Raw genomic sequence first — 14,246 nt, 5'->3', positions numbered from 1 at the left:
ATCGACGACAAGCTCTCGTCCCCTCTCTCTTCGCCGATCTTGCCACTGCCCGTGCTCTTCCCATCGAGTTCGCCCCTCGCCATCGCCGTCGGAAGGAGTTTAAGATCTACAATGGAGATGGAATACTCTGGAATGCCAGAAGGTATGGGACGGGCACTCTTTTGCTCAAAGAAAAGTGATTATCAATACGGTCGAGCTAAACGACTGGGGAGGCAGACCATGCGAATAAGCTAGCATAAGTTTTTAAAGTTTTTATATGTGTTGTGTAAATAAAGGAGTGATCGAAGAAAAGGAACATGAGAAGAAGAAAGGTATGTACCCCCATTGTCAGTATGTTTTTTGACTTTGTTGTGATTCAGTTATATTTTTTGGAAATTTTTCCAAAAGTTACTCCAAGAGGTGTGATTAGCTTGCAACATGTCGATGATACATTACTTTTCCTTGAAAATTCTTATGACATGGCCATGAATTTAAGTGGAACTAATCTTGTTTTGAGGATTATCTGGTATGAAAAATAAATTTGATAAAAGTGATATCATCACCTAAAACCTTTTTGATGAGGTGGCAAATTCTTTTGCACAAATTTTATGTTGTAAGATTGGCTCTTTCCCCTCAATATGTGGGGGTTCATCGACATTTTGACAAACTCCACGGGGAAGATCTTCAACCTACCGGTGATAGGATAATTAAGAATATTTCTGGCTAGATGAGTAAGACTTTATCTTATAGTGAGGATTTTATTTTTCTCTGCTCAAGCATAGCGACTATCCCCAATTATTTAATGTGCATGCTGAAATTTCCCAAATGCGCCATTATTGTTGTACAGTCACAAATTCCACATTTCTTTTGGAGCAATTTGGGTGATTCACATAAATACCATTTAGCCCATTTGGGGTTTATTTCCAGGGAAAATAATTTTGGTGGTATGGCTGTTCCAAACTTGAGAGATTTTAACATGGCTTTGCTTGCTTCTTGGGGGAGGAGGTTCTTTGAAAGTGAGGGTAAAGACTGAAAAAATTGGAATACAAATACAATACCTCGAAATCTAATGTGCTTTGGTCTAGACCTGGTGTTGGCTCTCCCTTTTGGAAGGGTGTTACTTGGGTTATGAATGCTACAAAACCTTTTTATAAATGGATAGTTGGTAATGGTGACAATATTAGTTTTTGTTGCGAATTGGGGGTTGGGGATTGTTCCCTCAAGACTAGATTCCGGGATTTGTACAATATTTTGTAATCAAATTGATTGCACCGCCTCCCAGATCCGGGATGGGATAAATTTGAAACTAACCTTCCATAGATGTGTGGATCTCGAGGACTTGGTCATGTGTCAAGATCTTTATGATGTTATTAGTGATGTTTCGTGGTGTTACATGAAGGATTATTGTATATGGTTGTTAGAACCTTCTGGTAGATATTGGGTTAAATCATTTTATGACCTTATTAATTTTTGATGTTCACCTTTGCATATGGAAGATATTGAGCCCTCAAAATATACATGTTTACTGTGGTTAATTGTTAATAACAAGATTTTGGTTAGAGACAGTCTTGCCAAGTGCAAGCCTGTTGGTGATCCATCCTGCTTGTTCTGTTTGGAGATAGAATTGATTCAACCCTTATTTTATTTATTTTTTGACTATGTGGTTGGTAAAATTGTTTGGACTTTTGCGTCTGAATGTTTTGATATTGACATTATTTGGTCTTTATCCAAGGTTGTTGCTCTATGGCAACCACCCAAAGAATGATGTTGTTTTTATCTTGGTTTGTGTTGCCTTCTTATGGAGCTTACCGAATTTGCGTAATGAACTATATATGTTTCCAGGGGCGGGTTTGGAGAAGCGCCAAATGCATTCTGTCCAAGCTAAGTGTGTACATCCATCAATGGAAGGTGCTTTGCGACAGGCTCAATCGGTGTCTGCTCTTGCTGGATCAACGTCGTGGGTGATGAAGAGCGGTGTCAGATACTGATCTCCGATACAGTTTTGGTTCCAGCAAGGCCGAGCCATATAAACCCGTGTGCTCCCTTTGTTATTAGTTTCATTCTAAAGAACTTGCAATATGGGAAGTGTTCTTGTCATAACAGCCGATTCGGCTGATCTGTTTACTCTATCTTAGCTTGGTACCTTGGGGGTGTGCCTGGGAGCTTCGAACGATGTTTGGTTTCAATCAATTGAACGGAACCGGAGGAAAAACCCGCTTTTATTGATTAGAGAAAGACACTTGAAGATTGACTGACTGATAACTCGTGTTAAAACCGAACCGAGAAATCATCTGCTTAAACTATAAAAACATCTTATATTTTGATAGAGAGGTAGTAGGACAATACATCTGTCTTTGCAGTATACGATCGTTGGAAATTGGAATCCAGTATAGCACATGGACCGACTGGATCGATCGATGATGACGAAGGAAGCTGGCAGCAGGACGCAGATGGACTACGTCAACTTAAAGTCGTCGTGGCAGACATATGAGATACGCAGAGATGACAGGACGCGAGTACGTAGGCCCTGGTGAAGTGAGGTGGTGGGCGATTACGCCAGCGCCGACGAGCTCGGCCGGTTTGCTCACTCACTTCCTCCGTCGTCACCGCAGTGGTACTGACACTGCATCAGGCCAAAGCCTGGTGCAGATATGAGATATATCTACAGTTGCACGCACGTGTTGACCACCTGCATGCATACCCGCAGCTGAGCACAGTACGTACCACGCTGCATGTTGAGTCCAATGTGTGTTAGCTTCATTTGTCGCATGCATGCGTGCATCTATCGATGGAGATACCGTCCGGCCGGGTGATTAGTAGGAGTATTTCGTTTTCATTTCATGCAGTACTTTAGTCCACCGGCCGCTTCCTCCTCCCTCTCCATGCATGCCAGTATGCACTCTGTGGTCTAGCGTCTATTTCTTTTTTCATGGCATATATTCGGATTTGTCAGGCGATTAATTCAAGGCCACGCAAAAACAACAAAAGGAAATTAGAGCTGGTTCGCGGGCTCGGCCCGGCTCGATCCACGGTGCTCCACCACTCCTCCTCTTTATATACCGCCGCGCCGCGCGCGGTCGCTCGCTCGCTAGCTCACACCACCGCTTCCTTCCCCGCGCCACTCCCTCTGCCTCTTCATCTTCTTCCTCCACAACCACACGCCCGTGCGCGCGCAGTACCTTCCACCCACTTGCTTGCTCCGGCCATCGACCATGGAGGGCGAGGCGCCGCAGTCGCACCAGCTGCTCCTGCACGGCGTCAGCCTGGACCTGCGCCTCGACACGGCCACGGCCACGCACCAGCTGCGCGGCGCCCGGCGCCCGGCGTCCCCTGCGCCTACTCCCGTGGCCTTCGACCAGGCCGGCAAGGAGGCCTTCTCCTGCAACTACTGCCACCGCAAGTTCCTCAGCTCGCAGGCGCTCGGCGGCCACCAGAACGCCCACAAGCTCGAGCGCACCCTCGCCAAGCGCAGCCGCGACGCCTCCTCCACCGCCGCCACGGCAGCTCAAACTGCCACGCCTTCCTCTCACTGGCCCCACGCCGGCGGCGGGGAGCTCTGGGCGTACTCTGCTTCGGCCGCTGCCCCGGATTCCACGACGATGGCGCCCCTGATGGGCATGGGCTGGGCTGGTAGCACCACAGCAGCCACCGGGGAGGCGGTGCCGGAGATGGACCTGTCGCTCAAGCTCTGAGTCTGAGCAGTACATTCCAGAGGCAATATCTATGTGCACGGATGCATGCATGCGCCTGGCTAGCTAGCGTTTCAACAAGTGGTGCTCAATTCATTGTTGCATGCACCTGGCGATTAGTTAATTAATTATTCTGATTACATGCAATCGATTGCTTCAGCTTATCGATCTACTTATAATACACATCCCTTTGAGTATGTTATTATGTTTAACCTTAATTAGACTGGATATATAACAGATCACACAAGCTATATATATGTTACATGCACATGCATGGTTGGTTTGTCTCATTTGTATCAATCAATCTATCCATGTAATAAGATACAAAGAAACAACCAATCCGGTATATAGTGAATGATCAAGCATATGTATGTGTACACTTCTCTCGCAAAGTAAAGTAAAATATTACCACTCCAGCATGTGTGTACATGCATACATATAAGCAGCTTACTTACCAGTTACCACTGCACCAGTAGCTAGTGAGTGAGTACGTGTCTGTCGTTGGGTGCATCTCCTAGATAGATCCCCTTGCTTTGACGTGAGGTCCGGTTCTTGCCCATCGATCGGGTGTCATTTCTTGGAAGTTGCTTGCTCGGATGAACCACAGCCATTTTCTCACCCTAGTTAGCCCTAACGGCAAAGACATCATTGCTTTGCCGCCGTGTCACCGCACCTAGCCTCGCTACTCTACTACACAGATCAGATATCCACCATGATGTGACTAGACGTTTTCTCACCCAATACCCAACTCGTCAATACTTGAGTGGCACATATGTGATCCACACATGTACGCATATGCCTGGAGCGATAGAAAACCACAAGTTACTGTGTCTTTTGGAGGCAAGGTTAACTGAGTTGTCAACCGTTTTCACGTGGTTTGCAAAAGTTGGTCTGCTATGACAACGATGGTACGTACACTACACGACTAGCACTGGCTAAATTAATCAGTTCTGATCGTCATGATGAGTACCATCATGTATGCCGAGATCAACGAAGACAATGGTGCACTGTATTGGCGGGCCATGCTCCAAAATGAGCTAAGGGGAAGCAGTAGCTCCTCCTGCTGAACAACCCCTCCTAGTCCTAATCAAGCTACCTAGCTGGCTAGCATGTGATCGCACTAACACAGATTAAGGCACCAAATTAAAGCGACATGGCACACTCAAACCCTCCTATTAATTTCGAGTGATCCGAGTATATTTATGGTGTCGAATAAAAACCCATATCCATATATCTGTCCTATATATGCATGCATGGTCTTCAATAAAAACCCATCTATATGTTTCACATATCTACGAGAATTAGCTAGCATGTACGCATGATGGCATGGCGCCTTTTGTTTGAACCCTCCTTAACTTCTCATATATTCCCACAAAAAAAACGTCTTCTCATATACTCCCTCCGTTCCTGAATATAAGTCTTTTTAGAGAATCTAATAAGGACTATATATGGAGTAAAATGAGTGAATCTACACTCTAAAATAGGTCCATATACATCCGTATGTTGTTCGTATTGAAATCTCTAGAAAGACTTATATTCAGGAGCGGAGGGAGTACGTAGTAGTTTCTTCAAATAATTTCCCTTTTGGTGTGTTGACAGTGATGTACCGTATGCCCCACTTGGCAGAAATTAGGGCAGGAGCTCTATTTAGCTTCTTCTCCACGAAAAGAAATAATCATTTCTACGTCACCCGTATGTACGGGAATGGACTACCCCAGATTAGCATTTTATTTCCAAGAAGCTAACTGGCATATCGATCATTTTCTGCAAGTAGTTTGCAAAGTTGATATGCTACGACGGTGATAGTTCACAACTAGCCAACTAACTGATTGTGCTCATGATCATGCTGAGATGAAGGCAACTAATGAGTGGTGCTCTGAACTAAGCTAAGATGCCATGTGACTAAGAAACACAAGAAAGGCAATATGGTACACTCAACTCATCGCTGTAGAGGAAGAGTCCAAATTATCTGTACATCTATCTACACATCTATGAGTAGTAGGACTACCCAATTAGCTAGCTAGTTACTCTGCTGCCTAGCTAATCTCCTCCAATGTTAGGTAGTCACATCACCCAAACTAACTAACCTAGCTAATTTAGCACTCAATGTACTCAATAATTTCCTCCAATTAGCATATACCTACCAAGGCAAGTTATGGATGTGTGCATCAATTGATGCAGAGGCCCAACTTTGTCCTTGAAAAATGAAATGGCAGCTACTAAAGCACGACAATGAGCGCCCAACTATATATAATTGGCTCAATTAGTTTCTTTGTTTGAGACGTCTATGCTGACGTAATATGGCGTAATGTGCATGGCGCCTTCTGTCAAAATTCTCTTTAATTTCTTTTTATAATGTACTATACGCTCCACTTTCAGGGTGCGTTGCTGACAGTGTACTATATACATAATCCCACCTGACTAAAATTAGAGCCAACTAGAATTGCAACCAAGTTTGGCCAAACAATACCACACATAATGTGGGTCACGACTTCTATACGAACTCCGCTTAACTCTCTCTCTCTCCAAGAAAAGTCCCATCCCTTCCATACATTCTTAGAAGTTTCGGCCTAATTAATTTGTTTCCTTAAGATCATTTGTGAAGCTTGCTGGGGCTTGACAAACAGGGATATAATAAGCATGTCGCCTTTTGTTTGAGCTCTCTTTAACCTCCTCTTTTATAGTTCCTAAGAAAAAGATCCCTTGTAGCGTGCTAGTAGCACATATGCATCATCACTTTACTAAAGCTGGAGCGGAAAACCGGTACCATGCAACCAAGTTTGGCGAAACTGCTCAAGTTACGACTTGTTTTCCAACTCTCTTTACTTCCCGTTGATAGAAAAACAATTCTTTGAAAAAGGCATACAGAGGTGGATGCTGGAAATAATCGAGGTAAATACAAAAAAAGCATACAAATTGAATTAGTGACCATAAACGCACCTACCGTAAAAGAACTTCTAAAGGTCGAAATCGTGAAGGGAAAAGAACGTGGATGTGGGCGTATGCTGATGCTGGGGTGGACGTATAATCGTTGGACTTGTCCTTTAAAAAAGAAATCATTGCTACTAAAGCACACCAATTAATTTCAAAACTATATATATAACCGCCTCTGTTAGTTTGCTTCTTTCAGATGTCTACGTTGACAAAATATGGTGTAATGTGCTTGCGCCTTCTGTCTGAACTCTCTTTAATTTCTTTTTATACATATACTCCACTTCAGGGTGCATTGCTGACAGTGTACTATACAGCTAACTAAAATTAGAGCCAACTAGAATTGCAACCGAGTTTGGCCAAACAATACTCCATATAACGTGGATCATGACGTCTATACGAACTCCGTTTAACTCCCTCTCGATGAAAACTCCGATTCCTAACATACATTCTTAGAAGTTTTGGCCTAATTTCAAGCCTGCTCGGGCTTGACAAGCAGGGTTGCAATGAGCATGGCGCCTTTTGTTCGGACTCTCTTTAACTTCCTCTTTTATACTCCCTCCGTGTTAAAATACAAGACTTTTTTGACAGTGTAGTAGTTCCAAAGGAAAAGATCCCTTGCAGCGTGCGAGTAGCACGTTTTTTTTTTAGAAAAGAAGGATAATCCCCGGTCTCTGCATCTGGGAGATGCATATGGTCATTTTATTGATTATTCTTAAGGACCTTACAAAGTATTACAAACAATATATCTGAATCCACCATCTTGGCAACATATGCCGCTACTCCTATCCATATGATGAAGGGATGCTAGCTAGGCCACTATCCAAACCACTCACCTAAGCTTAACATCAAAAGCCGGAAACCCCAGCCGAGCCACATATCGGGTCTGGGGCACAATCCGGTCAGACGCACTCGTGTGTCGTCGCCGCCATTTTCCACAGGTCCGTATTCAGATCATATTGAGGCATCTACCTTGTCTGGCCACTCTGCCATCGACGTCACCATGACGCCAAACAGCTACATCCTCCTGCACGAGTACATCTCCGCGCATCCGCCGCCATCAATGTGTGAGATGAAGTACCGCTCCACCATCCCCCTAGCCATCACTTACTCCAAAACGATGCCCCCAGAAGGGAAAGTGATAAAACGCCATCATCGTCCGATCCGAAAGACTCAGATCTAGGGTTTCCCCCGGAGCATCCCAAGCCTGATGACGCGGACTGCAATGACCGGAAAACCCGTACCATACAACCAAGTTGGCGAAACCCAGTCTAGTTATGACTTATTTTCAAACGCTCTTTACTCCCTCCCGATAGATAAAAAAGACAGTTCTTTGAAAAAGGGATATGGAGGTGGATGCTGGTAGAGCATACAAATTGAATCAGTGAGCATAAACGCACCTACGGTAAAAGAACTCCTAAAGGTAGAAATCGTGAAGGAAAAAACAACAGATTCCTGCAGTTGAAAGTACTTCCTGGCATGCAGCTCCTCTAGCAGATATAGAGAGAGAAGATCAAGTTAGCAATAGCTGCAAGTTGTGGGGCAGTGCAAGTGTGGTTCATGATGCACGTCACCTGACTTGTAAACAGACAAACATGGATGATGCATGCATGTGATGAGCTAGCTCACCGACGCTGCATTCATGCACAAGTACGGAGGGAAACACGTACCTTGTCGCTGCCGAACCGTCCGTTGGTTTCTCTTTCACGCTCGGCGTCAGGAGATATCTGGGAGGCTCCGCCCTGTCTAGGCCAAGTGGTTCTTCCTGGAATATTTTTGTTTTCTAGTCGCCTCTCAGATTCCAGAACCATACATATATCTGCCTATCTAGAACAGGCAATGTTGCATATATATACTCCACAGCATGCGGCAAACCGAGAGAGAAATCTGAGCATTCCGCAGCACTGATTTTTGCCGAGAAAAGATAAGCTCTCTGTTTAGTTTTCTTTTCTTCATCGCCGCATTTTTCGGGTGCTAGCTTTTCTTTTAGTATCTCGCAATCAAATGGAGTCGTTTTCTCTTGAACCTCTACATATTATTGGTGTATTTCCACCAATACATTTGTGCATTTTTTGACAAGGTGAAACGTGTAGCACCACTATGTGCCCGAGTAACATTTCCCTCTTTTGCCTGGTCACGTCTTCTCTAGCTAGCTAGCCTGGTTTCTTGGAGGTTGCTTGATCTGCTGCAAGAGAGAACTTTTGGTCCATAGCTAGCTACTTACTTTAACCCCTAACGGCAAAAACATTGCTTTGCCGCCCAGTTGCAGTAGCTGCCTCTCTATGCTATACTCAGATACTCCCTCCGTCCGGAAATACTTGTCTTAATTCAAAATGGTTGAAAATGGATATATCTATAACTAAAATAAGTCTAGATACAACCATTTCTAGGACAAGTATTTCCGGACGAAGGGAGTACCATTGACTAGAATCCTCAAAAAAAAAAGATACCATTGACTAGACGTCCAACCGACCTCACCCAACTCAGCATAAGCACATAACGCATGAGTGCCAGATCACTGTTATTGGGTACGAGTTTTTTACATATAAGAGCCTTTGTCTTTCACCTTGCCTAGTTAAGAGTAGCGCTACAGTTATGGATTGGGGGATTATAGCATTTGTCTTGGCAATACATGTTTTCTGTTTGTTTTCTTACGGCATCTCCAACGCTGACTCTATAACTGCCTGTATACGTCTAGACCGTGTAGTCCATACTGTTTTGTCATCCAATGCGGGTGTACTTCCAAGGAAATTTAACTGACATGTCTATAATTTTAATGTGGTTTGCAAAGCTGATAATTCTGCTATGACAACGATGGTATACAGCTAGTAGTGGCTAATCAGTTAAGTTGTGGCAATGACAAGTACTATCATGCATGTGGTCGACGAAACAATGGTGTAGCGTGTGATGGTGGGCTATGCTCTAAACTAAGCTAAGGCATGCAGTAGCTCCTCTGCTGAACAATCCATCCCAATCCTAATTAAGCTAGCCTGTGACTAACAAAACCCAAGCAAAAGCGACATGTCACACTCAACTGTTAACTCTTCGGTTCTAGCAAGTGCCCAAATCAATATGTCTATCCATATGCAGGAGCTACGGAATAAAACCCTATCTATCTTCCCCGTATTTTTTATTAAAACTTTATCTATCTGTGTTCACACATCTATAGGAGCAGCTAGTGCACTTTAACCAGCTTGCAAGCTAATTTGCTCCATTGTTAGTTAGGCATCCACGTCACCCAAAATAATCAAACTGGTTTAAGCACTTAATGTACTCAACAGTCAATTTTTTATGATTAGCATAATTAACCTTCTCAATAACTGATGGAAAATTATAACCAGGTAAATTACTTAATTTGTTTCCAAATAATCAATAGGGCTCCATGTCTTAAGGACAAGGTTCGAGGCGGCGGGCGCTCCTCCCTGTCGAGTGGCGGTGCCTCCCTATCTGGCTACGCGCACGAGTCGGGAGGAGGGCCTAGCTATGGGGGCCGCAGTGGAGGGCTTCGGCGAGCGTCAGCACATCTTGATTGTTCGTGGTGCGCCTTGTGCTATATTTTGAGATTTGGGACAGCATTTTGCTTCGGGTTGTTTGTCTTGGCTAGGGTGGTTTACTGATGTGTTGTAGCTTATATTTGGGTCGAGCATCTCATGTCTCTCTGCTCCGTCCACCATGTTTACGCCATCTTGTCGTTGTACCATGTGATGTGCCCTTCCTTTGTTCTCATCTAAACTTCTTCTATCAGTGAAAAGATACGCTAATTTTGCATATTCGCGAAACAGAGAGAGATGATCACGTTAGCCAGCGTTGCATACGTCCAAGTGGAGCAGCGCAAGTGTGATACACCTCACTTGATTTGTAGACATGAGGAGCTTGCAGCTACCAGAGATTGGTTTGCAGGTAGCATTGGATTTCCAAGCAATCTTAACCGAGAAACGGATCATTATCTTCGAGTGGCTTTCCAAAGTTGTCATGCCATGACGGCGATGGTACACACCTAGCCTATGTTGGCTAATTGATTGTCACCATAAAAAGTACCATCATGCTGAGATAAACACAACTAAACAATAGTATGGTGTGTGTGTATTCTTGATGGGCCATGATCTAAACTAAGCTAAGATATAATGCCAGCTCCTCCTGCTAAACAACCCCAGTCCTAAGCTGGCTAGCATATTATGTGACTAACACAAACAAAAGAAAAGCTATGCGGCACACTCAACTCATCCCTTCAGAGCAAGAAACTCCAAATTTATCTGGCACATCTATCTGCAAGATCTGGAACAAAAGCCTAGCCATCCATGTATGTTCACACATGTATGGGGGAGCTAGCTACTCCAGTTGCAAGCTAATTTCCTCCAATGTTAAGCAGACATGTCACCCAGGCTTAACCATGTAAGAATATGGCGTTTAGATACATCGTGATATTATCGCGCGCACTACGTATGCACATGAACGTGTATATAGATCACTGAAATCTCCCAGGCAAAAGAAAAATCATTTGAAGTCTTTCTTTTCCGACCAAAAGCCTTCATGGCGCACTTTGTTGCACAGGGAAAACAATTACATCGTGCAAAATGTCTTGTAAAATAAAGCTGGGACATCGGTCGCATCGACTCGATCGATGAGGACGCATGAAGCTGGCTGGATGCAGATCGACTACATACGTCAACAATGTCGTGACATGGACCGTGGATGGACATCTGAGATACGCAGAAATGACAGGACGTCCCTTATCCGCGGGCTCGGCCCGGCCCTGCCGGTCGGAGCATTGTCGGCTCGGCCCACACCCACCGGGCTCGACCACTGGTGCCTCCTCCTCTTTATATACCGGCGCGCCGCGCGCGGTCGCTCGCTAACACCACCGCTTCCTCTCCCCATCTCTTCTTCCTCCTCCACACGCCGACGACACACACTCCGGCCATCGATCGACCATGGAGATGGAGGGCGAGCCGCCGCAATCGCACCAGCTGCTGCTGCAGGGCATCAGCCTCGACCTGCGCCTCGAAACGGCCACGGCCACGGCCAAGCGCCAGCAGGGGCAGCGCGGCGCACGGCGTCCGGCATCCCCTCCCCCTGCTGCTCCCGCGGCCTTCGAAAACGCCGGCAGGGAGGCCTTCGCCTGCAACTACTGCCACCGCAAGTTCTTGAGCTCGCAGGCGCTCGGCGGCCACCAGAACGCGCACAAGCTGGAGCGCACCCTCGCCAAGCGCAGCCGCGACGTCCCCTCCGAAATTACCGTCGCCACCACGACTGCTTCCTCTTCCACGGCCGCCCGCTGGCTCCACGCCGGCGGCGGGGAGCTCTGGGGTTACTCTGCTTCGGCCCCTGCTCCGGACTCCGCGAGGATGGCGCCACTGATGAGCATGGGCATGGGCTGGGCTGGCACTGGAAGCACCGCAGCGGCCGGCGGGGAGGCGGTGGCGGAGATGGACCTGTCGCTCAAGCTCTGACGAGCTAGTTGAGCCAGCACTAGATTCCAGAGGCAATATGTGCAGCATGGATATGTCTAGCTTGTCAGCAAGTAGTACTACCAGTACCAGCATGGATTATGTGTAACCTTAACTAGATCACTGGATAACAAATCAGACAAAGCCCTCTGAATTAGCATGGTTTGTTGGTCTCATTTACATCAATGGATATATCTATATCTATCTAAGAAACAACTAATATGCTACTACTCTCCCTCAAACTTTACTGATCTAAACGCTCTTATATTTCTTTACAAGGAAGTAGTACTACTTTATGTACATGTGAAAGACATCACTTGAACATTCTCCAGCCCAGTGCTACTACACCACATATATGTGTGTACATTTATAGAAGTAGCTTCTTTAGCACCGCACCCTGTGTAGTGTAGTGTGTACGTGTATGTCAGTTACTTTGACGTGAGGTCCGCTTCTTGTCCATCAGGTTATTTCTTGGAAGTTGCTTGCTTGGCCGAACGACGGCCATTTTCTCACCAGTTAACCCCGAACGGCAAAGACATTGCTTTGCCGCCGTGTCACTGCTCCCCTGCCAATTACACCACATATAGCCTAGCTGCTACACACATATCCCCCATGATCTGACTAGTAGATGTTTAGTCACCAAACACCCAACTCGTCAAGGCTTCTAGCTTTTGCCTTAGCGCGGGTGTGGCTAGGTCTCAGTCAAATAAATATAGTATAAGAAGAAAAGTAGAAAACTGAAAAAAAATATGATTTTTCATGCAAAATCAAAGGAATAACATCTGAGACTTAGGAAAACTGTTCGCCTTAATCACCTAACATATCTTTTCGGTCTCGCCGTTTTCGATCAGGCGGCGGACGCGAAATGAGTCCCATCTCCAAATCTCCGCCAATGACACGGTTAATTTGATCTGCGTGCGTATAGGTCGAAGTTTTCTCGCAAAAAGGGGGTCGGAGTTTAGTTTGCCAAGCGCGAAATGAATGAGATCTTAGCTCTAAAGCTTGATCAGATGGCTGTGACAGCGATGAAAGAACATATATTATGACATTGATGTTTTTTCTTTGGAGGCAAACATTGGATTTCCAAGCAAGATTGATTGAGTTGTCGATCGTTTCCATGTGGTTAATTTGCAAAGTTGGTCTGCTATGACAGTGATGGTACGTGCACGACTAGTACTGGCTAATTAATCATCCTGAGAAGTACTGTCATGAATATATGCTGAGATCTGCGAAGACAATGGTGTAGTGTGTGTTGGTGGGCCATGCTCCAGAATGAGCTAAGGCAGGCAGTATAGCTCCTGCTGAACAACCCCTCCCAGTCCTAATCAAGATTTGCCTGGTTAGCATGTGACTAACAGAAAGTACCACATGAAAACGATACGGCACACACAAACCCTTCTGTTCTGAGCAAGACCCCAAATCTATCTGCATCTGCCTTAATTATATGCATGATCTCGAATAAAAACCTGTCTGACATATTTATCTTTTTTTTGCAGGAATCTAATTTATTTACCTCTGGAAATTGACGACGCTTCTCCGGATTAGCCTTTTTTTAGGATTAGCATTGTTTATTTATTTATTTATTGCCGAAGCGGAAGTAGCATTGGCTTTTCAAGCAAGCTTTACTGACAAATCGATCATTATCTTCAAGTAGTTTAAGAAGTTGCTATGCTATGACAGCAGCGGTACACAGCTTGCCTGTGGTGGCTAATTGATTGTGATCATGACAAGTACTATCATGCTGAGATGAAGACAACTAAACAACAATACGGTTATGTGTATTCTTGGTGGGCCATGCTCTAAACTAAGCTAAGATATACTGCTAGCTCCTCCTGCTGAACAATCTCAGTCCTAAGATGGCTAGCATGTGACTAACACAGACACAAGAAAGGCGATACGGCACGCTCAACTCATCGCTTCAGAGGAAGAGCCCGAGTTTTTCAGTAAGTCTATCAGCAATATCTGGAACAAACACCTAGCCATCTGTCCATGTCCACACATCTATGAGTAGTAGGAGTACCCAATTACTCCCTCCATCCCATAATATAAGAGTATTTTTATACTAGTGTAGTGTCAAAATCGCTATTATATTATGGGATGAAGGACACTAGTGTCAAAAATATTCTTATAATATGGGACGGAGGGAGTAGCTAGCTAGTTCTCCAGTGGCTAGCCAATCTCCTCCAATATTAGGGGGCCG

At 45.0% G+C, this 14,246-nt stretch overlaps 2 protein-coding genes across 2 annotated transcripts; one reads left to right on the top strand and one right to left on the bottom strand.

Moving 5' to 3' along the window:
• Nucleotides 1–2,563: 2,563 nt before the first annotated feature.
• LOC125507317 lies at nucleotides 2,564–4,037 on the bottom strand. Its single transcript, XM_048671935.1, has 3 exons — nucleotides 3,040–4,037; nucleotides 2,704–2,707; nucleotides 2,564–2,602 (listed from the first exon to the last, which is right to left on the bottom strand). The coding sequence occupies exons 1-3, from the start codon at nucleotides 3,720–3,722 to the stop codon at nucleotides 2,564–2,566; spliced, it is 726 nt and encodes a 241-aa protein (XP_048527892.1). The 5' UTR covers nucleotides 3,723–4,037.
• A 7,422-nt stretch (nucleotides 4,038–11,459) lies between these two features.
• LOC125556606 lies at nucleotides 11,460–12,277 on the top strand. Its single transcript, XM_048719301.1, has one exon. The coding sequence runs from the start codon at nucleotides 11,531–11,533 to the stop codon at nucleotides 12,047–12,049; it is 519 nt and encodes a 172-aa protein (XP_048575258.1). The 5' UTR covers nucleotides 11,460–11,530; the 3' UTR covers nucleotides 12,050–12,277.
• Nucleotides 12,278–14,246: the final 1,969 nt, after the last annotated feature.

This window comes from Triticum urartu, chromosome 5 (assembly GCF_003073215.2).
Source record: "Triticum urartu cultivar G1812 chromosome 5, Tu2.1, whole genome shotgun sequence".
NCBI lineage: Eukaryota > Viridiplantae > Streptophyta > Magnoliopsida > Poales > Poaceae > Triticum > Triticum urartu.
The sequence above is the reverse complement of the archived record's forward strand: the minus strand, read 5'-3'. Positions and strand labels throughout refer to the sequence as shown.